Source organism: Nomascus leucogenys, chromosome 9 (genome assembly GCF_006542625.1).
Source record: "Nomascus leucogenys isolate Asia chromosome 9, Asia_NLE_v1, whole genome shotgun sequence".
Classification (NCBI taxonomy): Eukaryota; Metazoa; Chordata; class Mammalia; order Primates; family Hylobatidae; genus Nomascus; species Nomascus leucogenys.
Window position 1 is genome coordinate 89,972,713 of NC_044389.1, and position 27,842 is coordinate 90,000,554.

At 39.5% G+C, this 27,842-nt stretch overlaps 1 protein-coding gene across 2 annotated transcripts in view; it reads right to left on the bottom strand.

The window, feature by feature from the left end:
• PAPSS1 (3'-phosphoadenosine 5'-phosphosulfate synthase 1) overlaps positions 1 to 27,840 on the bottom strand; it is a 107,198-nt gene extending 79,358 nt beyond the window's left edge. The window contains exons 1-4 of one of the 2 annotated variants that reach the window (XM_030819190.1): positions 27,577 to 27,717; positions 8,651 to 8,765; positions 8,457 to 8,474; positions 1,253 to 1,488 (exon numbers count right to left, since the gene is read on the bottom strand). In XM_030819190.1, the coding sequence (XP_030675050.1) occupies positions 1,253 to 1,488; positions 8,457 to 8,474; positions 8,651 to 8,765; positions 27,577 to 27,636 (429 nt within the window). In that variant the 5' untranslated portion in view covers positions 27,637 to 27,717. Of the gene's footprint in view, positions 1 to 1,252; positions 1,489 to 8,456; positions 8,475 to 8,650; positions 8,766 to 27,576 lie in introns of both variants that reach the window. The other variant, XM_003257739.4, reaches the window with a different exon arrangement.
• Positions 27,841 to 27,842: the final 2 nt, after the last annotated feature.

Genomic DNA, 27,842 nt, shown 5'->3' on the forward strand with positions numbered 1-27,842 from the left:
CATACATGCAGCCAACAAACATGAAAAAAAGCTCAACATCACTGATCATTAGATAAATGCAAATGAAAACCACAATGAGATACCATCTCACACTAGTTAGAATGGCTGTTATTAGAAAGTCAAGAAACAATAGATGCTGGTGAGCTCGTGGAGAAAAAGAAATGCTTTTACATTGTAGGTGAGAATGTAAGTTAGTTCAACCACTGTGGAAGACACTGCAGTGAATCCTCAAAGATCTAGAGGCAGAAATACCATTTGACCCAGCAATCCCAGTACTCAGTATATACCCAAATGAGTATAAGTCACTCTATTACAAAGATACATGCATGAGTATGTTCACTGCAACACTATTCACAATAGCAAAGACATGGAATCAACCTAAATGCCCATCAATGATACACTGGATAAAGAAAATGTGGTATATATATATATATATATATATATATATATATATATCATGGAATACTATGTAGCTAAAAAAGGAATGATATCATGTCCTTTGCAGGGACATGAATGGAGTTGGAAGCCATTATCCTCAGCAAACTAACACAGAAACAGAAAATCAAACACTGTATGTTCTCACTTATAAGTGGGAGCTGAATAATGAGAACACATGGACACATGGAGGGAAACAACACACACTGGTGACTGCTGTGGGTGGGGAGGGAGAACATCAGGAAGAATAGCTAATGGATGCTGGGCTTAATACCTAGGTGATGGGATGATCTGTGTAGCAAATCACCATGGCACACGTTTACCAGTTTAACAAACCTGTACATGTACTCCTGAACTTACACAAACATGGTTTGTTGTTGCTGCAGTCTCTAAAATAAGAGGAACTATGATGCAAGCTAAGAACAACAAATTCTGAGCAAAGAAGCCATGGTAGGGCACATGTTAAGAATGTTAGATTTTCTCCGGGGTTTGACATCTGTCAAGTATTCACTATAGGTTTATTAAGTTGAAAAGTTGAGCTTGAAATAATTTGGCCATTGGCTTGAATTCAATGACTGTGTTATACTTCACGGCTTTTTTAAAAGCAGGTTTTATCAAAAACGGATTTACCTAGAAAGTCACAGCATAGAAATGTTTTAGGTTATTTTAATCCTATGTTACAGGAACAAAGAGATGGTAGCTGGGGAGGAGTAGAGTTAGCCTCAAAGCACATATCGATGTTTAAAGTATGTGCTTTGCCTGATACCATATTCTCAATAAATGTAATCAGAAAGGCAATGGCACAAAAACCACATACCTGAGTATAAGGTGATATGAAACTTGTGATGCACACTAAGCCAGCATCTGCAAACAGTTTAGCAACTTCTGCGATGCGTCGAACATTCTCTTCTCTGTCTTCAGGACTAAAGCCAAGATTTTTATTGAGACCTTGACGAATATTGTCACCATCCAGAGTGTAGCATGGAATACCATGACAAACCAGGTACTCCTCCAAGGCCATGCTCACAGTAGTCTTTCCTGCTCCAGACAAGCCTAAAATTAAACAGTCCAAACAGATTCCATGTGTAAAGTTAGAAGGATAACTATGTAGTAATACTTTTTTTTTTTTTTTTCCAGAAACAGGTTCTTGTTCTGCCACCCAGGCTGGAGTGCAGAGGCTGCATAGCTCACTGCAGCCTCAAACTCCTGGACTCAAGAGATCATGCCTCAGCCTTCCGAACAGCTAGGACAACAGGCACATGCCACCACATCCAACTTATTTTATTATTTGTAGAGACAGAATTCTCAATATGTTGCTCCAGCTGGTCTCAAACTCCTGGCCTCAAGAGATATAAAAAATTGTAATCACAGGATTAAATACATTCATTATGCAAAGCAATCTCTCAGTAATGTTCTTATCTAGTATTTCTCTTTAAGATTTACCTCTTGCCTAGGAAAACACCTACAGTTCAAACATAATTAGTGTTTGTTTTAATGAAATATCTATGAGCAAAGGTATCAGAAATCACTGATAAACTTCAGAAAGGCTTAACTAATTTTATTAGCAGACATGGTTGGGAATTCACTTTGTCCTCTCATTACCACTTTTCTAAAGCTGCATGCCAAATTTTAAAACAAAGTCATATGCCCTAATTATTTCTGGTGAGGGAAGAAAAAGAAAGGACAAAAGTAAGAAATGTTACAAAGGTACCTCCATTTTCCTAGATCATCAGCAATCACAAACCACCTTGATACAATTACCTGGGAGTCCAATTTATAATATAATTAATCTTAATAGAACACCCTCATTTCAACTCACCTTCCATACCAACAGTATTTACTCAGTAAACAAAGAGAAGGAAAGAATACATTTATGCACTATTACTTGCCAACTTGGCGAGTGTCATAACCAAGATAGTTCTAAACCAAGAGATAAAATACTAAAGTCTAATGTACCAATGCTCTTGAAAGAATTCATGGCAGTACAGAAGGCTAACTGGAATAAAAAAAAATAGAAGAGAGGGCTCTTTTTTGGTTCCATACGAAATTTAAAGTAGTTTTTTTCTAATTCTGTAAGAATATCAAATGGTAGTCTGATGGGAATAGCACTGAATACATAGATTACTTTGGGCAGTATGGCCATTTTCACGATACTGATTCTTCCTATCCATGAGGCTGGAATGCTTTTCCATTTGTTTGTGTCCTCTGTTATTTCCTTCAGCAATGGTTTGTAGTTCTCCTTGAAGAGGTCCTTCACATCCCTTGCAAGTTGTATTCCCAGGTATTTTACTCTCTTTGTAGCAATTGTGAATGGGAGTTTATTCATGATTTGGCTCTCTGTTTGTCTGTTATTGGTGTATAAGAATGCTTGTGATTTTTGCACATTGATTTTGTATCCTGAGACTTTGCTGAAATTATTTATCAGCTTAAGGAGTTTTGGGGCTGAGACTATGGGGCTTTCTAAATATAGAATCATGTAATCTGCAAACAGGGACAATTTGACTTCCTCTCTTTCTATTTGAATACCCTTTATTTCTTTTTCTTGCTTGATTGCCCTGGCCAGAACTTCCAATACTATGTTGACTAGGAGTGGTGAGAGAGGGCATCCTTGTCTTGTGCCGGTTTTCAAAGGGAATGCTTCCGGCTTCTGTCCATTCAGTATGATACTGGCTATGGGTTTGTCATAAATAGCTCTTATTATTTTGAGATATGTTCCATCAATATCTAGTTTATTGAGAGTTTTTAACATAGATGTTGAATTTTATCAAAGGCCCTTCCTGTGTCTATTGAGATAATCATGTGGTTTTTGTTATTGGTTCTGTTTATGTGATGGATTACATTTACTGATTTGCATATGTGGAGAAAATTTTTGCAATCTACCCATCTGACAAAGGTCTAATATCCAGAATCTACAAGGAACTTAATACACAAGAAATAAACAACCCCATCAAAAAGTGGGCAAAGGATATGAACAGACACTTCTCAAAAGAAGACACTTAGGTGGCCAACAAACATGAAAAAAAGCTCAACATCACTGATCATTAGAGAAATGCAAATCAAAACCACAATGAGATATCATCTCATGCCAGTCAGAATGGCTATTACTAAAAAGTCAAGAAACAACAGATGCTGGAGAGGCTGTGGAGAAATAGGAACGCTTTTACACTGTTGGTAGGAAATGTCAATTAGTTCAACCATTGTGGAAGACAGTGTGGTGATTCCTCAAGGACCTAGTACCAGAAATACCATTTGACCTAGCAATCCCTTTATTGGGTATATACCCAAAAGAATATAAATCATTCTACTATAAAGATACATGCACATGTATGTTTATTGCAGCACTATTTACAATAGCAAAAACATGAAACCAACCCAAATGCCCATCAATGATAGAATGGATAAAGAAAATGTGGTACACATACACCATGGAATACTATGCAGCCATAAAAAGGAATGCGATCATGTCCTCTGCAGGGACATGGACGGAGCTGGAAGCCATCATCCTCAGCAAACTAACACAGGAACAGAAAACCAAACATTGCATGTTCTCTCTCATAAGCGGGAGCTGAACACACGGACACAGGAAGGGAACAACATACACTAGGGCCTATCGGCGGGGAGGTGGAGGCCTCCCACTGGGGGTGGGTAGGGGAGGGAAAGCATCAGGATAAATAGCTAATGCATGTGGGGCTTAAAACCCAGATGATGGGTTAACAGGTGCAGCAAACCACCATGCCACAGGCATGTAACAAACTGCACGTTCTACACATGTATCCCAGACCTTAAAGTAAAATTTTTAAAGAAAAAGAAGAGGAGGATATGTTGAGAGCATCGATACAGTGTCAGTTGCTTTATACATTAAAAACCGATATTAATGACTGTAGCCAGCTGCATTTTCCAAAGATGGCTGCAACTGAATATCCCATCCTACAAGTGTCTACAATGTGACTTTACTACTGTCGCATCAAGAGGTACTAATTCCTTGCCCTAAAATGTGGGCTGGCCTTAGGACTTACCTGCAGCCAAAAGAATGTAGTGAAATAGTGACACGATGATGTGTGACTACCAAGGCTAGGTCAGAAAATGCTATGCAGCTTTTCTTTGGTCACTTAATTTGGGAGAAGCCAGCAACTAAATCCCTTGAGACCACCACGCTAACGTGATCCCACACAGGTGTACCAGCCACTCTCAGCCCGCTAAGCTCCCAGCTGACAACCAGCAGCATCTGAGTAAGTCATCTTGGCCATCCAGCCCAGCTGAAACTTCAGATGACTGTGGCCCAGGCCAGCATGACAACAACCAAGCAAGCCCTAAGCATAGCTGCCTATCTGAGCCCTTTTAAATCCCTTACCTTCAAAATGGTAAGCAAAGTTAAATGGCAATTGTTTTACAACACTGGGTTTTAAGCAAATTGTTACACAGTAACAGTATGTGGAACAAAGGGACGGTGGCTAGGGTGAAAAAGGCTGTTCTTTATTTCTTTTGAATTGTTGTTTTTAACCACCAATTAAGCATCAAGTATCACGGAAAAAGAAGTTTGAAACTCTAAACTTTTACACAACAAAAACAACCTAAATTATAATAAAAGTGTCTGTTCATACATACATGTGTATTTATACGTTTTAAGTGCATATTTAATTTGAAACAAATAAGCACTGTTGAAAATTGAATTACTGATATAAACAGTTTCATTTAGATAATTACAGTCAACAGAGCAGTCAGAGGAAACTGGTAATACAAGATAAACAATCCAAATCTAAGATACGGATAACTGGTATACCTGAAGAATAGAAACCAGCTTTACTGGGTTGAATAGTGTTCCCCAAATATTCATGTCCACCCAGAACCTCAGAAGGTGACCTTATCTGGAAATAGAGTCTTTACAAACACAATCAAATTAAGAGGAGGTCATACTGGATTAGGGTGATCCAACAGCTGGTGTTCTTACAAGGCTATCAGACAAAAAGAGATTGGAGTGATCCATCCACACACCAAGGACTGCCAGCCACTAGCAGAAGCTAAGGCGGTAACAGAAGAGATTCTCCCTCACCACTTACAAGAGGAACCAACCTCACCACAAACTGAATTTCAAACTTCTAGCCTCCAGAACTGTGGGAGAATAAATGTCTTCCACCTATTTTGTGGTTACTTTGTTAATAGCAGCCCTGGGAAGTTAATATACCAACCAATGTAGAAACACAAAACAACAAAATTTCCCTAAAGTAAAATGTGATAAAAAGTGAAACATGTCTAGCAAAACAGTATACAAAACTCACTCAATAGCTTGGGCAGATCCAGGTTAAGTATCTGAATTGCAAGAAAAAAACAAATCTTGACTTCCATGTCCAACATCATTATCAAAAAACATATATATATGAAGGCTACAGAAGATTTGACACCACAACTGACAAGCTTAATCTATTATACAGAATACTGCACACATCAGGGGAATACATATTCTTTTCAAATACACTTTTATGAAAACTACAAGTTTTCCAGGTCCACACGGAAGGAGCTTGAAAGTCACCACTACATCTGAACAAGTAAAAACCTGAACAGAATAACTCTTCTTGGATCCGTGAGGGGAGGACAGGGGGCAAACCACTGCCCCCATGAATGGGGAGACAGGCAAATGCAGGGAGTAACTACTGACTGGAGCAGAGACTGACTGTGGGGAAAAGTACTGTGGGAACCAGTGTCACACAGAAAAACCTAAACTGTAATTGATGAATTAATTAAGGCTCAGTGTGGACAAGTCTGAGAGTTAAAAATTTCAAAGGAACCTAGTTACAGGGAGGTCCCCACAACATTGTGAGTTTCACCTCCAGGAGCTCAATCAGGTTCTCACAGTAAATACTGGAGAAAAATCCCCAAGTGCTTCCATTCTGAAATATACCAGAGCACCAGATTTTTTTTTAACAAGGACTGAACTCAGGAGAAACTATTTAACCAAAGCCTAACCTGCTGAGGTTTTATTGGAACCTAACTGACCTGGGGGAAGGGAAATACCAACTCCAGCCAACTCTAGCCATCCCGTCCCAATTGAGGAAGGCTTAGGGTGGGGGCAAGGTGATGACTGAAAACTTATTACAAACTAGACCACAGAGCAAGTACCAAAAAATCAGATAAGATTTATTTATAAGTATCATTAGTGATGAAATAAATGGAAAATACCACGTTGAAGAGTACCCAATATTCTAAAGATCAATTTTCCCCCAAAATTAATCTTAGATACAATGCAATCCCAAACTAAATAACAACAGAGTTCAGGGGAATTGGTTAAATCTATTACAAGATTTAGACAACACTAAGAGCCAAAAAAAAAAAAAAAGGAAGTCACAATGAAAAAAAAGGCAACATTGCTGATGAAGAACAAGGTAAGAGGATTTACTCCACTGTCCTTCAAGATTTATAAAAATACAGTAACTAAGAAATGTGGCATTAACAGAGGAACAGACAAATATATCAGTGGGACAGAGCAGAGGGCCCACACGTAAGTGGAGACCTGATATAAAACAGAGCAGACACCGCAGATCAGAGAAAAAAGACACCCTCATAAATCTATGTTCTTGGGACAAGTGATTATCCACATGGAAAAAAACGAAAATGGATCTGTCCCTCACACTATACACAAAAATCAACTGCAGATAAGGACCTAATTGAGAAAGACAAAAGCCTCTATTTCCCTGTATTTTTACAGGGAAATAAGTAATTCCTTAGTCATCCAGATGAAAAAAGGAACTCTCCTAAAAAGGAAAAGGTGATTAGGCTCACACTTCAAGACATTTAATGCCAGAAGACAATAGAGTACTGTTTTTAAAATTCCAAGACCAAGAAAGTATGAACCAAATATATATTTTACCCAGCCAAGCTGGCATAAAAGATAGTCATTCTCAAACATAAAACCTCCAAGAGTTCAGAACCTAATGGAAGGCCATTTTGCAAAAATTATTTAACAATGAAATAGACAATTAAGACCACTCAAATAAAGAGCTCATGAGTGAACATATCATAGTAAAAGAACTGACGGTGAGCTACCAACTATTGACCCATTAAGTGCTATAAACCTGGGCAATAAAAATGTAACAATTTAACAACTGTCTGGAATTAAGAATGAGGAAATGGGCAGAATGTGAGAGTGTATCTTCTTTCATACAAAAACAAACAGACCTGTCTAAAAATGAAACATGATTAAAAAAACAAAAGAGTAACTTTTTTGCCAATCAGCACAAATTTTTAAGAACTGGTAACAACCACTGTTGACAAAGATACTGGGAAATAAACACCCTCTCATACTGCTGGTAGGAGAGTAAACTGGGATAAAATTTTAGTGGGCAATGTGGCAAAATATATCAAAATTTTAAATATAATTCATAGAAGTGAAAGCATCCATCATTTTTAAAGCTACTTCAAAATCTGTATCAATTCAGTCACTCACCAGCCTGCTATGACTGAGCCAAAAGACAGACTCTAGGGAAACAATCAAAGGCCATAGTAAAAGCTGAATAATAGAAATTCATTTTGTGAAAATTCTTACCACTCATTCTTTCTGGTTATACCATGCTATGGTTTGAATGTGTCTCTCAAAGTTCACGTGTTGGAAACTTAATCCTCAATGCAACAGTGTTGAATGATGCAGTCTAATGGAGGTGTTTAAGTCATGAGGGCTCCACGCTCATTAATGGAATAATCCATCTATAAAAGGGATTGAGGCTGTGAGTTCAATCTTTTGCTCCTTCTCATCATGTGATGCCTTCTGCTGTATTACAAACATAGCAAGAAGACGCTAGTCCCTCAATCTTGGACTTCCCAGCCTCCCGAACTATGAGAAATAAATTTCTATTCATATAAATTACCCAGTCTCTGGTATTCTGTTATAACAGCATAAAATAGACTAAGACGTATGGTTTTCACTGTTAGCTTCTTAGAGCAGAATCCAGATCTTATTTGCACTCAGAATTGTGTAGAATTTAATGTTGTATCTACGAAAAAGTAGTTTTAAGGTTCATTGTGGTTTTTACCTTTATTTAACAGCAATCCTATAAAAGAACAAAAAAAAATTACAAGAAATATTATTAAGCAACTATGTCAGTTATATGTCGTGATGCTCCAAATACAAGAACACAGCTCAAAATTTAAATATGCTTACGCCTAGTCCAAGGTTACCTATATGCACTGCTTTTAAAATAAACTGCTTTCTCTCTCTTGACCATACCTGTTAGCCAAACTGTACAACCACGAAAGCCACCTCTGGTCCCCACCACCTGACCTCTCTTGTTCCTGCTGACATGATGGGCTTGGTAGGTGACATTGGTTGCTCTCTGCATTCCCTAGAAAAAAAAGAAAAAAAAAATTCTAGTTTACATGAGTCCTTTAAAAGGCAAACACATATTCCTTGCAAACACACAGAAGTCTATGTAACACGCCAAAAGCAAAGAAAAAGATAAAATAGTTTTTTTTTTTTTCCTTAGAGTACTGGCATGGTGTTTACTGTTTTCCACATGCCAACTGATTTAATCCTCACAACAACCCAATGACAGAAGTACTGTTACTACTAAGGTTTTACAGATGAAGATTTTAAATCTGAAAAACGGTTAAATAACTTGCCAGAGATCCCAAAACTAATGAGTGGCAGACTCCAGAGCCTAGTCCTTTCACACATTCATTTATTCATTCATCCATTCAGATAGTATCTACTGAGGCCCTACTAGTATGCCAAGTGAGCAAAACAAGGTCACTACCCTCAATTAGCTTACATCCCACTGGGGAACAATGCAAACAAATAAAACTTAACTACAACATCAGAGAGTGATAAGTACACTGTAGAAAAATAACATAGGGTAAAAAAGCAAACAGAGTGCCTCTTTAGAGAGGATAATCAAGAAATGCTAAGAAGGTGACATTTGAGTAGACTCCCAAAGAAAGTGTGAAAGAGATGCGTATGGGTATCATGAGATAGCTACTTCTGAAATGAAAAAAGTGGAATGTACTGGTTATAACTTCATGTTCTCCCAAAGCTGCTTCAAAAAAAAAAAAAAGCATAAAATTACATAGGCTTCAAAGTATCTGAAGAGGCTTTCCTCCAAAGAAGATATACAAATGGTCAATAAGCCACATTATTTAAATAATATTCAACATCATTAGCCACCAGGGAAATGCAAATCAAAACCACAATAAGGTATTACTTCGCACCCACTAGGATAGCTGTAATAAAGACAGATAATAACAAGTACTGGGGAGGATACAGAAATATTGGAATCCTCATATATTTGTTGTTGTGAATATAAAATAGTACAGTCATTTTAGAAAACAGCAGCCCCTCAAAATGTTCAATACAGAGTTATCATATGACCAAACAATCCCATGCCTACATTATACTCACAAGAAATGAAAACATATGATCACATAAAACTTGTACATACCTATGTCCATAGCAGCATTTTCAGAAATACATTGTTATTATCATCACCATGTTGTACAATAGATCTTTTGAACTTACTCCTTGTATCTAAATAAAATTTTGTACCCTTTGACCAACATCTCCTCCAACCATCCTCCTGGACCCCCACTTGACCCCAAACCTCACAGTCCCTGATAAACACCATTCACTCTCTACTTCTGCAGGTGCAACTTTTTTAGATTCCACATGTAAGTGAGATCATATGGTATTTCTCTTTCTGTGCCTGGCTTATTTCACTTAACATTTTATCATCCATGTGGTGACAAACAAAAGGATTTGTATCATTTTTAAGACTGAATAGTATTCCACTGTGTAAATATACCACTTTTTTTTAATCCATTTATCAATTGGTGAACACTTAAGCTGATTCCATATCTTGACTATGGTAAATAGTGCTGCAATTTACAATTAACATGAGAATGCCAATATCTACTCTACATACTGATTTCACATCCTTTCACTATACACCTAGTAGTGGGATTGCTGGATCATATGGTAGTTCTACTTCTAATTTTTTGAGGAACTTCCATATTGATTTCCATAATGGCTATACTAATATTCCCACAATAGCATACTAGGATTTTGTTTTCTCACATCCTCACCAACACTTTTGTCTTTTTTATAACAGCCATTCTAACAGGTGTGAGGTGATAGCTCATTGTGGTTTTAATCGCATTTCCCTGATGATTAGAGAAGTTGAGCCGATGATTAGAAAAGCTGAGCCTTTTTTCATATACCTGTTGGCTATTTGTCTATCTTCCTTTTAGGAATGTCTATTCAGATCCTTTGCCCATTTTTTAATTGCACTGTTTTCTTGCCATTGAGTTGTTTGGCTTCCTATTTTAGATATTAACCCCTTATCAGATGTATGGTTTGCAAATATATTCTCCCATTCTGTAGGTTGTCTCTTCACTCTGTTGATTGCTTCCTTTGCTGTGGAGACGATTTTTATTTGATGTACTCTCATTTGTCTATTTTCATGTTTGTTGCCTGTACTTTTGGAGTCATATCCAAAAAAAAAAAAAAAAATCACTGCCTAAACTAGTGTCATAGAACTTTTTCCCTACTTTTCTCTAGCAGTCTTAGACTTTCTGGTCTTACATGTAAGATGTAAAAAACTCACTTTGAGTTTTTTTTTTTTTTATATGAGGTAAGATAAGGATCTAACTTCATTCTTCTTTACGCAGATATCCAGTTTTCCCAACACTATTTATTGAAGACTGTCCTCTCCCCATCATGTATTATTGGCACCTTTGTCAAAAATCAGTTAAATATAAATGCATGTATTTATATCTGGGCTTTCTGCTCTGTTCTATGGTTTATATGTTTGTTTCTGTATCATGCTGTTTTGATTACTATAGCTTCAGAGTGTGTTTTAAAGTCAAGTAATGTAATACCTCCCGCTTTGTTATCTTTACTCAAGATTGCTTTGGTTATCTGGGGTCTTTTGTGGTTCCATACAAATTTTAGAACTGCTTTTTCTATTTCTGTGAAGAATCCTTGGAATTTTTATACGGATTGCATTGAATCTGTAGATCACTTTAAGTAGTATGGACATTTTAACAATATTAATTCTTTCAATCCATGAATACATATAATGTTTCCATTTATTTCTGTCTTCAATTTTTTTCATCAATGTTTTACAGTTTTCAGTATACAGGTCTCTTACTTCCTTGGTTAAATGTATTCCCAAGTATTTTATTTTTCTGGTAGCTACTATAAATGAGATTGTTTTCTTATTTCTTTTACAGGTACTTCATTGTTAGTATATGAAAACACTACTGGTTTTCTAATGTTGAGTTTGTATTCTGCAACTTTACTAAATTTATTTATTCTAACAGTCTTTTGGTGAAATCTTTAGGGTTTTCCATATTATTTAAAACCATGTCATCTGCAAACAGGAACAATTTAACTTCCACTTTTCCAATTTGGATGCCTTTTATTTATTTCTCGTCAAAGTGCTCTGTCTAGGACCTCCAGTACTATGCTCATTAGAAGTGGTAAGAGTGGGCACCCTTGCTGTGTTCCTGATCTTAGAGGGAAAGCTTTCAACTTTTCCTGTTTTACCATTGAGTATGACGTCAGTTGTGGGCTTGAAATATGTAGCCCTTATTGCGTTGAAATACATTCCTTCTTTTCCGAATTTGTTGAGAGTTTTTATCATAAAAGGTTAATGAATTCTTTCAAATAATTTTTCTGCATCTATTGAGATGATCACAGGGTTTTCACCCTACATTCTGTTAGTGTGGTGCATCACCTTTATTAATTTGCATATGTTAGCCAGACATGGTGGCTCACACCACTAATCCCAGCACTTTGGAGGCTGAGGCAGGTGGATCACCTGAGGTCAGGAGTTTGAGACTCGCCAGGCCAATGTGGAGAAACCCCGTCTCTACTAAAAATACAAAAATTAGCCGGGAATGGTGGCATGCACCTGTAGTCCCAGCTACTCAGAAGGCTGAGGCAGGAGAATTGCTTGAACCCAGGAGGCAGAGGTTGCAGTGAGCCAAGATCATGCCATTGCACTCCAGCCTAGGTGACAAGAGCAAAACTCCACCTCAAAAAAAAAAAGAAAAAATTGCCTATGTCAAACCATCCTTGCATCCCTGAAATAAATCCCACTTGATCAGGATGAATGATCCTTTCATGTGCTATATAATTCAGTTTGCTACTATGTGTTCAGGATTTTTACATCTATGTTCATCAGGGACATTGGCCTGTGATTTTCTTTTCTTCTAGTGTCCTTTTGTGGCTTTGGTATCAAGGTAATGCTAGCCTCATAAAATAAATTTGGAAGTATTCCCTCTTTAATTTTTTGGAAGAGTTTGAGAAAAAATCGTGATATGGTTTGGCTATGTGCCCCCACACAAATCTCATCTCGACCTGTAATCTCCATGTGTGGAGAGAGCGACATGGTAGGAGGTGATTGGATCATGGGGGTGCTTTCTCCCACGCTGCTCTCGTGATGGTGAGTTCTCACAAGATTTGATAGTTCAAAAGTGTGGCACTTCCCCCCTTGTTCTCTCTCTCCTGCCACCATGTAAGATGTGCCCTGCTTCCTCTTCACTTTTTGCCATGATTATAAGTTTCCTGGGGCGTCCCCAGTCATGCAGAACTGTGAGTCAATTAAACTTTTCTTTATAGTTTACCCAGTCTCAGAGAGTTCTTTATACCAGTATGAAAACAGAATAATACAGACTGGCATTAATCTTTCTTTAAATGTTTGGTAGAACTCAACAGTGAAGACATCCCTTAACAAATTATTGTCACTATTGTTAATTGTCTTTTAACATTCATACCAGAGATATAAATTATTGACACACAACAATTACAGTATTAATTCTGAACTTGACTGTGGACTTTTACCAGTGAGTTTTATACTTTCATGTTACTAATTAGCATCCTTTTATTTCAGCTTGGAGAACTTCCTTTAGTGTTTCTTTTAAGACATGTCTAGTAGTGATGAACTCCCTTAGCTTTGTCTGGGCAAGTCTGTATGTCTGTGTTTGTGAATTACAGAATTGTTGAATACAGTATTCTTGGTTGACAGGGTTTTTTTTCCTTCAACACTTTGAACATGTCACCCCAGTCTCTCCTGGACTACAAAGTTTCTGCTGAAAAGTCTGCTGCTAGCATTTTTGGAACTCCCTTATATGTGATTTGCTTTTCTCTAGCTGCATTCAGAATCCTCTTTTATTTCTGATAGTTTAATTATATGTCTTGATGTAGTCTTATTTGGATTGAATCTGATTAGAACTTTTGATCTTCCTGTACTTATTTATACCTTTCCCCAGATTTGGAAAGTTTTCTGTTGTTATTTAAATAAGCTTTGTAACCCTTTGTCTTTCTCTTCTCCTTGAACTTCTATACCTCAACTTTTTGTACTTTTGATGCTGTCCTATAAATCCTGTAAGCTTTCTCCATTACTTTTCATTCTTCTTTTTCCTCCTCTAACTATGGAAGAAATCTGTTTTCAAGTACAATTATTTTGCTTGATCAGTGCTCCTATGGATGCTCCCTATTGCATTTTTCATTTTATTCATTAAATTTTTCAGCTCTAGAATTTTTGATTTTTTTAATAATTTCAATCTGTTAAATTTCTCATGTTGGTCATTTATTGTTTTCCAGAATACACTGAATTATTTCTATTTTATTGAGGTTTGCTGAGCTTCCTTAAACAATTATTTTTTAATTCTTTTTCAGGCAGTTCATGTATCTCCATTTCTTTTGAATCAGCTACTGGAAGGTTATTGTGATACTTTTGGTAGTATTAAGTCTCCTTGTTTTTTCACATTTCTTGTTGTCTTATATCAATATCTGTACAATGAAGAGGTAGGGACTTATTCCAGTCTTCGTAGACTGGCTTCATTTGGGAAGCACTTCACCAGTCAGCCTGTCCAGAGAATTTGGGGAGGCCATCTGGCATGATGCACAGGCAGGCTTGCTGCTGGAGTCCTCAGGGAGGCTGGCCTGGTATCTGGGTCAGCAGGTAGACAGAGCACAGCTGGTGCTGGAACGGATGTGGAGGCCTAGGTCTACAGTGGTTGGTCTGAAGCCTACCTAGAATCACAGGGCCTGCCCTGAAGCCATGGAGGCTGACCTAGATGCTCAGCATATGGGTGCTGGCCTGGAACCTGGGTCCACAGAAATGGTCCTACAGCCTGGGTCAATGGGAGCTGGTACAGTGCTGGGATGTACTGGGATGGTCCTGAAACCTTGGGTCTCTTAAGTATGGGGTTGCAGTAGCCAGCCTGGAGGGTGGGGCCTTGTACTGGGGCAGACCTGAAGCCCAGGGCTGTGTGGGCCAACCTGGCTCTCAGCTGGTCTGAAACCTGGAGAGGGCCTGAAGCTGGGACAGCTTGAAGCCTGTATCCACAGGTGCCTGCCTGTGGGAGCCAGCCTGGTACTAAAGGTAGCCCTGAGCCCAGGGCCACTGGGGCCAGCCTGGCCCTAAGACAAGTCTAAAACTTGAATCAATTGGGTCTGGCCTGGTGGTGGGGGTTGGAGGAGCTGGAACCTTGGGCTGCAGAATCCTGCTTAGTACCAGGGTAGGCTTCAAGGCTCAATCCATGGGTACCATCCTGGAGTCTGGGGCTATGGGGGCCTGCCTGGCACTGAGTTTCACTGGGGTGGGCCTGGTGTTGGGTTCCGAGGCAAAATCTTATGCTCACTGCCCTCTCCCTCCCCTAAGCAAAGGGTATCTTTCTCCACATTGTGCTGCCTGAGGTTGCAGGCTGAGGGCAGTGATATAGGTCATGTAAAACTGTTCTTTCTACTCTCTTCAATGTGTTTTTTCTGATTTCTCTTCTACATCCAGGTGCGGTCATCTCTCACCAGGTTTCCTTAGCTCTTATTAAAGTATTTTTGTGCAAGAATAGTTGTTCAATTAATGTTTCTGTGGGAAGACAAGCACTGGGAAGTCCCATTCTGTCATTTTACTGACCTCCACCAAGACACAGATTTGATTTTTAAGGAATTAAATTTCTATCCAAATCTTCAACTTCCATGAGATTAAGGATCTCTTTTCCTGCCTTCCCCTTCACAACCCTGTACAGTAGAAATGCCATCTCCCACACATCTGAATCTTATTATCATCATTACCATTACCTGAAAAATCCTCTGGGACCAAAGGGACAATTTGACAACTCTTTTTAATAGGTATGCCACAAAAACTGCACCCCTTCCCATCTACTCATCTCATTAACAATAATTATTTACACAATAATTATTAATACTTTATTTCCAATAAAATACTTTTATATATTTAATAATCACTTACAAAAAATTGTAATGAGTCTCTAGATTCATTTCTTTTCAATAAACTGATGAAGCAAATACAACTTACCAGCTCTACATTTCTAAGAACTTAAAAAAGAGGGCTTCAGAAGTAGACACTTGTATATCTTGAGAAGCAGTGGCACCTCTTTAGCTTTAGCTCCCATCGATACTGGCTAAGGAAGAAAAGGGAGCTAAGGTCTCTTCTAAAAGGGAATTGTGGAGGATGCTATACACATTTTGCTGCCTATACTGGTAGAACCTGTTTGGCTTGGTCATTTTGTCTGAGGATTTTTCCAAGTTACTTCACTCTTTAGACAAGAAGAAACATATATCTAATGAATTTTAATTGATTTGGGCTCTGTAAAATATCTCCTGCTTTTCTTATCAAATCAAGCTAGAATGCATAAAAATTATCGTCAAGCTATCAACTGCTGAGAATATGGCTGAGAAAAAATACAGACAGGATAAGTAGAGACCATCTGTTTTAATCTCTAAAAAGAATGCTTCCTCAGTTTCTTGCCTCCTACATTTAAAAAGATTCTGGCAGCAAACATAGTACTCTGGATATAAGGAGTTTTTTTGGTTTATGTATGTTTGATATTGTTAAGTCAAGTTAAGCCTAAAGCTACCTCTTTTACATATTTTAAGTTCAGCCTAAAGGTTTCTCCATATGTAGTAAACTGTAACCTAGCTGGAGACATAAACAGACTATAGCCACCTTTGTGCCAATGACTGAGTTTTGGCCAATCAAATGTGGCCAACTGTTCAAACCATGTTCAAATAAGCCAAATGCTCAGCTATAACCAATCCAGTTGTTTCTGGACCTCACTTCCATTTTCTGTGCGCCACTTTCCTTTTTTGGTCCATAAATCTTCCACCACGCGGCTGCACTGGAGCCTCTGAGCCTACTCTGGCTCAGGAGGCTGCCTGATTCACGAATTATTCTTTGCTCAAACTCTTTTAAATTTAATTCAGCTAAAGTTTTTAACAATATTTTTCATATTAAAAAACAAACTTAAAAAAAATTGCCACATTGTCCTGCCTCCCAGTTTTTCAAAGTAAATCAAAGAGCACTTTTATAAAACTACTGGAATTGAAACAGCCTTTGCAAAAATTATAAGTGAGAAAATTGTTAACAGTGAAAAAGATCTGATCTAACCAACCCCCACCTTGTCTTTAACCTCCAAACTGCCCTTAGGTATTGCTGGGTTTGGGTCAAGCTAACTTTGGGAGAAATTTAGTTTTTAGTTTAAATGATAATAGTACTTCCCCAAAAGTAAACCATCTTTTAAAGCTAACAAAAAACCACCAGGTTAGGAGATGAGAGGAGCCTGAATTCTCCCAAGGTGTAAACATAAGTGATTACCAGCCACTATTCCAGAAGTCACAAGATTTTCAACTTCCCCAGTTACTCCTGCAGATGACATTGCTATTGTAGAACCTAAGATTGGCCTTTTGAGATGTCTTTTCAGGTTTTTGCATTTCTGACCCTCAATGGCTCCACCTGGACCCACCAACCACCTGTGTGCTCCCAACCGGAAGTGGACTTAACACACTAGGACTATCTTCCACACCCCTATGATTACATCCCCAACGAACTGGCTGCACCCATTGCCTTGCCAACCAAACTATCCTTAAAAAACCCTGGCCTCTAAATTTTGAGGGAGGCTGATTTGTTCAATAATAAAAGTCTCCTGTTCAGCTGGCTCTGCATGAATTAAACTCTTTCTCTATTGCAATTACCCTGTCTTGATAAATTTGCCTGTGGGCAGCAGGAAAAATGAACACATTGGGTGGTTACAGAATTGCAAAGTGGTAGACTTATGCCTGAATTTTTAGACTCCACAGCCACTTATACATGTAATCTTCTTCTACTTCCCCTTTCCTTCCTTCTGCACCCATTTCAGCCAAATCCCTTCTATAATTCTGCTGAGGAAACATGACATTAATGACTCATTCAGGGTTGAGAATGAGTTACTTCCTTCCACCTCTAAATTTCTATTCTTGGCTCTCTAGGTTGGAAATTTTTTTTTAAAGTACATTTCTATACTGAGTCTTCTGTGCCCTAGTTTCCATACGCAGGAGAGAGAAACCAAGCTTACCGCTTCTTACTTAATAGTCTGGGTGCTTTGTAGAAAAAAATATATATATGTCTGGCTCAGTGTAAGTATGTGTACCTAGGAAGTCCCTATAACCTTTACTGCCCATAACATTCTTTTGTTATTTATGTATCATTAACACATTTAGGTGCCTTCTTGTGCCTATATATTATTTCCTTAGGAAAGCAGGTCAAGGACCATGAGTGTCCTGCTTGGGGTCAAGTTCCAGCTCATGCTGAGGTAGGAAGGGAGTAAGTGGATGAGCAGATAGCTGAAAGAACACTCTGGGGCACAGGCAAGTGAAAGGTAGTTTTACTCAGCAGCTCTCTCAGCAGCTCACTCACATTAGCTGTCTCATGCTGTTTGCCTTGTCTCAACTGCTTAGTCCAGCAGCTCCCACACATAGCTACGCAGCCGGCTCTCCCTTCAGGGTCAGCAGCTTAAATCTCTCTCTCTCTCTGGGTGTGAGCAAGCCGAGCTGTATCCTGGCTCACTCCTGTCCATCTGCAAAGATGGACAGCTCTGCCTCGCTCTCTCCTTCTCTGGATGCAAGCACACCCATACAATGTCAGCAGGGCAATTATACCTTTTACAGACAATAGTGGCTTAGAGCCAAATGATGAGGCTTCTTATGTTACGGCTACATGGCTGTGATAACAAGTGGAGTTATATACCTGCACTGTAAACTCACTGAGTCATTCTGGACGTTTGCCTCGGCCTATCCTTGACCAAAGCACAGCCTTGTTCTTTACAATGAGTTACAATTATCCATATTTTCCACAATGCCCAACCTTCTTTGTTACTAGTTAGCACATAAAAGTTAGATACAAGACATTTATTTTAAAGTATGGTTTGTTTTCTCTGTGTAACTTGCAAATGAAATGATGACTGATATTTGGAAATCTTAAATCTAGCAGAAACGAACAATTCATTGCAAGGCCATTTAATACTTACTACATTTAGAACTAAATGACTAACAATCCTGTCACTAGGCTAATATTGCATGTCCTCTGATATTTGTGGTGCATTTTCTGTACATACTACAAACTTCCATCCTCATCAATGACACAAGTGGCCCTTTTTGACCCATCTTAATTTCCACATGGCCATTTTGTTATTTTATCCACTTGCCAATAAGGAAAATCAACTTCTCTGTGATGCTACTTAAGAGAATTTCAGATTTTGTGAATTTTTCATGATTTTATAAAGAATTGTGCATTTTTAAGTGAAATGTTTAAAGACACAAAGCATATACCAAATACTAAGCATAATTCTGGACTTCCACATCTTTCATCCATCCTACCACCCACCCTAAACTGATAAACAGTGTATTCCTCCAATGAGAAATCCCTGAAATGGTAACAGGCACATTTCTTTTATGTCTCTAGACACAATATGGATAAAACTGTAGACATCATAACAATATAGATAAATGAGAGACTGTAGAATACAATGAAAAGAAATCTTTAGTTCACAGAGTTCTTGATAATTAAAACCTTTAGTTCACAGAGTTAACTGATGACTGAAATTAATATTTTAAATATTAATAAGTCAATGATAAAAAGCAAGTGAAGATCATACATCCCCGGAGGATGTTGAGAAAACAACTTGAAAAGGCTACTCTTAAAACTTTGCTACTAGAAAATATACTATGTGGCAACACTGGCATGGCCTGGCTGCTTGTTAGGAAGCAAATCTCAGGCCCTACCACAGACGTCCTGAATCAGGACTAAGTTACTAGCATGCTTGTCTCATCACTACCATCTGTCATGCATACACTCTGCATACACATTACGGCTCTCCAACTATTCTGTTAAAGATTAAAGAACTTTTAAATACTTAATAGGTTTTTATATCAGTACCTTTAATGGAAGGGCCCTCCATTCCATTATCTCCAGCTGGGAATTCTGGCCCTAAGATACTCCTAGAAGTCAGAATGGGCCTGGGACTATCTGTTCATTCATTATTTGTTGTTTGATCCTTTCTAGACACTCAGGACACAATAAAAACAAAAACATTTCATAAAAAGAACTAGTTATACATAGATAAATAAAGAAATCATTAATCTGTAACAGACCCTGTCTCCTAACACAAACACAGTGAGGCATTCACCACACGTACAAGGGAGGTTCAGAGACTGGGCAGCCAAAATACACTAATGTCCACCTCAAAGGTTGAAATTAACTATTAAAACCACATAAGAGTATCCACAAAAACTTATGCACAAATGTTCATAGCATTTATTCATGATAGCCAAAAAGTAGGAACAACCTAAATGTCCACCAACTGATGAATAAAGAAGATGTGGCCGGGCGTGGTGGCTCATGCCTCTAATCCCAGCACTTTGGGAGGCGGAGGCGGGTGGATCACAAGGTCAAGAGATCGAGACTATCCTGGCCAACATTGTGAAACCCCGTCTCTGCTCAAAACGCAAAAATTAGTTGGGCGTGGTGACACGTGCCTGTAATCCCAGCTACTCGTGAGGTTGAGGCAAGAGAATAGCTTGAACCAGGGATGCAGAGGTTGCAGTGAGCCAAGATTGCACCACTGCACTCCAGCCAGGCGACAGAGTGAGACTCCATCTCGGGAAAGAAAAAAAAAAAAAAAAAGATGTGTTATTATCCATACAACGGGATTTTCTTCAACCATATAATGAATGAACTATTAAAAAAAAAAAAAAAAAAAAAACAGAGTCTTGCTCTGTTGCCCAGGCTGCAGTGCAATGGCATGATCTCAGCTCACTGCAACCTTCACCTCCTGGTTCAAGAGATTCTCCTGCCTCACCCTCCTGAGTAGATGGGATTACAGGCACATGCCACCATGCATGGCTAATTTTTTTTGTATTTTTAGTAGAGACAAGGTTTCACCATGTTGGCCAGGCTAGTTGATACATGTTGTAACACGGATGAAGCTTGAAAACATTATCCTAGGTGACAAAAGCCAGATACAAAAGGTCATAGATTATATAATTTCATTTCTAGGAAAGCCCACAATAGCATAATCCATAGAGACAGAAAGTAGGTTATTGGTTGTCAGGGGCTAGGAGAAAATGTAGAGCCTGGGGAATGACTACTAATGGGTATAAGGTTTCTTTTTGGGGACATGTAAATGTTCTAAAATCAGATTCTGGTGATGGCCGTACAACTCTGGCTATACTAAAAACCACTGAATTGTACACTTAAAAATATGAAAGACAGGCCAGGCATGGTGACTCATGCCTGTAATCCCAGCACTTTGGGAGGTCGAGGTGGGAAGATCACGAGGTCAAGAGATCGAGACCATCCTGACCAACATGGTAAAATCTCGTCTCTACTAAAAATACAAAAATTAGCTGTGCACGTTGGTACACACCTGTAGTCCCAGCTACTCGGGAGGCTGAGGCAGGAGAATCACTTGAACCAGTGAGGTGGAGGTGGCAGTGAGCCAAGATCGCACCACTACACTCTAGTCTGGCAACAGAGCAAGACTCTGTCTCAAACAAAAAAAAAAAAAAGAAAAAAAAACATGAAAGACAAAGGCAGAGGGAAGGTATGCAAGCACCAAAGTAACTAGAGAGAAGAATAAGAGAAAACAGCCTGCACAACGGTTGCATTCATCCAAAGACAGACACTGAATTTCTCTACATAATGTCCGGTATTTCCACCATCATTATTCAGTTAAAATTTAACAATTGTGTCTTTAGGAAAAGATATGTCACAGAAACGATTACCACTGACAAGATTTCTCTCCTTGATCAAACTAGGCAGGCTCCTTCTGAACCCTTTTTCCACTGGGCCCTATCCTCGGGCACGTCTTCAAGAGTCCAATTTTAGCAGAAATCCCCCATCCTCGATAGCTGACCAAACTCTTCAAGCTGCACCATCCCCTGATGATGTCTGATCACCTTGGCCTGCCTGCCTTCAGCAAGAACCCTGTTAAATCGTTTTAGTCAGAATACTCCCTAATTCTTAATGTTTCCTCTTAGTAATTTTCCATCCACTGACCCCCACCCTGCTCCCTCACCATAAATTCCCACTTTTCCTTACTGTATTTGGAACTGAGCCCAGTCTATCTCCCCTACAGCAAAACTCCATTGCAGAAGTCTCTATAGCCACTGCAATAGTCTCCCTGAGAACATTCTCTTTACTACTGCTTAATATCAAAAAGAAAAATCACTCCCTCCATTTGAACTAATTACTTAATCTGATTTCAAAACAATTCAGGATTGGGGTTTTCCTGTCTTGTTATTGGTATGCTATGAGTAACTGATCCATCTCAGAGTAAGAAATGGCAACTTCCAGGCTGATGGGGGAAAAAAATGCCATATCAATTGGATTTTTCAATTAGATTTTACATTTGCATTTCAGATTTAAGAATTTTTTTTAGAAATTTAGGTTTTTTAAGAAATCTTTTCCAATAGATGTTAGAAGAATTATCCCCCTCCATACACAAGTAGAATAGCCAAAAATGTCTCCAGAATTGCCAAATGCCCCCTAGGGCTGGTAAAATCTCACATGATTGAGAACCACTAGAGTAGAGAACTACTCCTCAAAATTCAATGTAACACACCCAGGCTGGGAAACATATTGACACTTCAAATCTGAAGAAGCAACTACGCTAAGGGGAGGCTAATACTGCTGGACACGCTACCAGAAGCCAGGGTGCAAAACTGCCCAAAACTAAAATTTCAAAGTATCCACTGACTCTGGAAACTTCCTGTTCTTGGGAACAGAGTAAAAATACCCGAATACATAAACACACAGGTAAGTAGAAAAAAAAACTGGCAGCCATCAGAAAGCTTCATCTAGATCTGCACTGTCCAACAGAGCTTCCTGAGATGATGAAAATGTTCTATACTGTGCCGTCCAATTCCTGTGGCCTCTAACCACATACGCAGCTCTTGAAATGTGGTTACTGCAACTAACAAACGGAATTTTTTACTTTCTTAATGTTCATTAAATTTCAATTGCCCCAAGTGGATCATGAACTGGACAACACAGATCTAGACCTCACTATCATTCGTCTTATTGCTGTTATTGGTAGAAGTTTAAGTTTCCCTTTTCATCAGGCAATTTTTTTAGTATCATCTTCCCAGGGTAGAAAGATCAATTCTCTGTTAAACCTGGGGGTGGGGGAAATAAAAGACCAATGCCTGCTCCTGACCACACCCAGGCCAATCCTCTGAAGGACAAGTATATTGGCCTCTTGTTTGGCTGTGTGTTCCACTTCTGTGTTCTTATTTCATTTTTGTAGCATCTGAGTATTCAGCTAAATCCAGAATATGCTGCTGGCCTTCTACGAAAAACATCCACATATAAGGAGACAGGCTGTTTGGGAAAGATAGAATTGGTAAAAGGGAGAATTATTTCATTCATTTATTTGGTTTAATTAACTCTCTCCCAGGTAGAATGTAATATCCATGAAACACTTTTCTGTCTTTTTACCACTGCATCCTCAGCACCTGGAACAAAGGCACATACAAAGTAAGTGTTAAATATTTGAGGAGCTAATAAATAATAAGAACAAGAATAGTACTCATGTGCCAGGAACCATAGCTTTATAATATATTAACTTCTTTAAACCTCACTATAACCCCATATGGTATGCACCATTAGCCTCACTATGAGGTATGTTTTATTATCTCATTACAGATGAGGATATTGAGAGATGAAGGGGTTAAATAATGTTCCCAAGATCACCCAGATGGTAAGTGACAAAACTGTAATCGGAATCCTCCCACATATGGAGCTTATTCCGTTACTTAAGCTTTTGTAAGATACTAATGAATTAGCTAAGGATTTCAATATCAGAGCTACCGAGCCACTTTGCATCCTGCCCCTTATCCCCAATTCTGTTATATCAGGAAAAGCTCGGTGCAGATACAAAACATCTATAATGAAATATGATTACAAGATACATAATAGCAGAGAGAATGCAACATAATGCAGAAGAGCACAAACAATTCAGCCCATCAGCAAGTGAACATATGTACCTATGAGGGCCACACATTTCACACAGTTAAGGTAAAATGGTCCAAGGCTCTGAACATTTCAGCCCCTGATAAAGGGTAACAGGCATCCCAGGGAGAAGGAAAGGCTTGTGTAAAACCATGAGGATGTATGATATGGATGGAAGGTTGGGCTGGAGCTATGGAAATTTAGGGAGTTGTGAAAGGTGAATGGAAAAGCAAACCAGAGACTGCATATGCTTCTTAATGTCACGCCCAGGACACTACTCCACTGTAAGACAGGTCCAACAAGGGATTCAGCCCAATATGATTCTACAAAATGGGTGAATGACACCTGGGCCTGAACTGAGTGTCCCAAATTTCCCTTGGCCCAACTAACACATCCCCAAGGGCAGATGAAAACTGGTCCCATTGGAGAAAGATTCAATTGGATAGAAAATGATATTCATTATATGTGATGCTTTATCAGACTGAAGTAAGAGGCAGCTCCAAGAGCAAGTCAATTTCTTGGTTTTTCTTTCCTATTCCCACAGGTATATGGACAACTTTAACTTCCTGTAATTCTAACCATTTCCCAGAGCTGTAAGACTACATTTTCCCATCTCTTTGCCTATTGTCTCCCACAAGTACACTTCCTTTACCTAATCCTTAACAGGAGCTATTACCCAAAGCTTAGTATTTGGTCTCACATTTACTTTCCTTATATTCTTTAACTCAAATTTAACCATGAAACCTTTACTTCCAACCTCAGCACAACTCAATTTCTGTAACTATGTTATCCACATGTCCCTACTATTTGAAAAGTGGATAGTATGAAGTGAAATGTGTACTAACTGTAAAAAAAACTCCAGATTTTTGTAACTCTTTATTAATTATGATAGTGTTGAACTTATATGAACATTGAAAAACATACTGAAATGACAGTATTTGGGATATAGTAGGTTAAATATATTATTGAAATTTATTTCACTGTTACTTTTTACTTTTTAATGCGGTATCTAGTAAATGTTGAATTATATACATGGCTCATATTTCCTCTATAGACTATCTCTACTAAGGCTGTCCCTCAAATGCAACAGGTTTAAAATGGGTCCAGCACTAACAAGCTCCATGACATCTCTGTGCCTCAGTTTTCTCATCTATAAAATGGAAATGCTAATTGTAATAGAGGATGATAACAGTAAGAGCTAACCCTAATTGTCACAATATCCCTGTGAGGCTATCATTCTCATTTTATAGATAAGCAGATAGAGGCATAGAGAAATTAAGTGACCAGCCAAAAGTTACACAGTTAATAAATACTGGAGTCCAGATTTTCAGCCCAGGCAGTCAGCTCCAGGGTCCTGATTTTAACCACTGTCTCTCATGATATTCACCCTCAGAAATGTAACAAAAACTCAATGGGCTAATACAGGTAAAACATTTCAAACTGTTCCTGGCACACACTAAACTCTCCTTTGTGTTTAACTAATATCACCCTTACCCCCGTGTGCAACCTACTTCCCAATTTCCACACAGGTATCAACCTTTCTCCCCACTTCCCAGACCAAAACTTGAGGATCATCTTTTAACATTTCCCCCTTTCTCATCCTCTAAATCTAGTCGGTCCTCTCTACTCTTCTTTAAATGTTTTTAATGCAGCTACTCCTCTAGTCCCACTGCCACCTTACCGCAGCCCTTCAGCCCCTCACACTGGATAAACAAGAACATAAACAGTGCTCATGTGCCAGGCAGGCTTCCAATCTATTAATTCATTTAAACCTTACTATAACCTTGTCTGGTCTCCAGGGCTTCCCCATGTGGGTCCTACCAGGGTCTACATTTCTTCAGCGGAACATTCTTCCTGTATTACCAATTTTATCCTGTGATAGGAATTTTAAAGGTATATGGGTACTTCACACTTGTGCCTATTAAGCTGATTTAAGTATGAGAGAGGAAGAGAGGATGGGTGTTCCATGAGGGAGAGAAAAAATTTACAAGGATCAGAAAATTTAAAATTCTAGCCCCATCAAAAATCTCCCATAGAATCAAGTCTTCTCTGCAGCCAAACATAAGAGCATCACGGAGCCCCAGCCTCCCTATTGAACCTTACCTCCACTTCCCAACAAAAACTCTCCAGAGCAGTCAAACAAGTTTCGTCAATGTTCCTGGAGTAAAAAAATGGTAATTTTTATTCCCAACACTTATCCACGCAGTTCCCCTCTGACTCAGGAATCTGAAATCCTCCATAAACCCTCCCAAAACGCCCAGGCGAAACTAATCTCTCCTCTAAATTGCAATAAAACTTCTGTCTTACGCCACTCACTGTGGACCACAAAGACATATTCACCACTTGGCAAATGTCACAACCCCAAAACAGACCATAAACTACCAGAAGGCAAGCAGTAAGTCCCACATTTTTCACCACCATGTCTAGCACAAGTCTCTACACAGAATACGCACCATGTGGCAAATGTTAATAAATAAATGAGTAAATAAATGGACAATGTAACAGAAATTATCTGTAAATACCCCAAGTAAGCCAACCTTATTTCCCTAACCATGAAATACCTTAAGGTAACAGAAGCGAAACTGAGTCTCAGTTTCAAGGCAGTGGTTTCACCGCACATTCAAATTCATGATCTGTCTTCTTTGTTCATCAGAACAATCCCGTGAAGTACATACTATTATACCCTTAAGTCAATTGAGGTTCGAATAAGTAAAGTGACTTTCCTCAAGATCACACAGCTAGTAAATGGCAAAGCTGGGATGAGAGACCAGGCCAGGAGTCCAGTGCTCTTTCCACTGTTCTAATTCATCTTTTAAATCTCCTTCCCCTCCTTACCATCTATAGAGTTAACTAAAAGGAGAGAGGAATCAGTAAACAATTCATGATAACAATAACAACAGATGTGGTAAATTAATGACTTCCAAAGAACATTTGCCTGAAATGGCTTGTTTTTTTTTTTTTTTCTTTGATTCATCTAGGGCAAGTAACGTTTTGGGAGACATTGCATTTAAACCTTATTATTCCATTGGACTGTGAAATAACATTTCCATCTAAACTTAAAACCAGTGCCTTTCCAGACTCCAAAGATGGGCCCTTCCCTGCTCCACACTTACAAAGAAGAAGATAAGGCTCTTTCTCATCACAGAGAAATTAAGGAAGTAAGCAACATTATAAGGACACAGCACTTTACAAAGTCAACTGGCAGTCGTTACTAAACGTTATAAAGGACTGGTCCCATACCTGACTGTCACCAGGAATGGGGTCTTTCAAACTCCTACTTGTTAAACATTCCGATTTAACACAGAGACACAAAGAACCTCAGTTCAGGGCAGTCTCAACTCATGAATGACCACATTGTTGGGTACTCTCCCTTCACACTGAAACTCAGAAATGGAAAGACATGGAGATGGACCCAAACCTGGGCCAACCGCACTGGCAGAGCCAAGAAAAACCAAGAACGCGTCGAAGGCGCCCGCCTCCGCCTCCTCTGCAGATCTTCAGGCCACTCCAAGGGATGCAGGAAGCTCCTGTTTCTGCAGCCGCAGGTTTCAGCAGGCGCCAGCTCACGTGTGAAGGACTTTCCTGGGGGTCTTACCTGAGCGGAGGCGCTGGGGAGGAGGGGCGTTCTTCCCACGAACGGTGGCTCGGACCGCACGCTGCGCCAAGCTAGGGCGAGACCCCCACCCTGCACCGCGCCCCTCTGCCTCGCAACCACTCACGGCCCCAGCCGAGAGGCGCCGCGGCCCCGGAACCCACCTCCGCGCTCCTAGAAGGATGCGGAGGAGGCGGGAGAGAGGCGGCGGCTCCGGAACGAGCTGCTCCCACAGCCCCTCCGCTCCTCGCCGTCTCGCCTTCCTCCCCAGCTTACCCAGTTCTGCGCGTTATTGCTCAGCTTGACTTTCTTGCACAGGCTCCCGGGGATCTCCATGACCGCGGAGCGCGCCGAGCAGCCGGAGGTTCTCTGCGCCGGGAGGGTAGCAGGAGGAGGGCAGGCCAGCAGGAGGAGGGCAGGCCAGCGAGCGGGGCGGGGCTGCAGGGCGGGGCCTACTCGCGTCGGGGCGGGCGTGCGCCCGTGCTCGTGGCCTGGGTTGTGCGGCGCATGCGGCGCGCCTCGGAAATGGGTCCGGGGCAGAG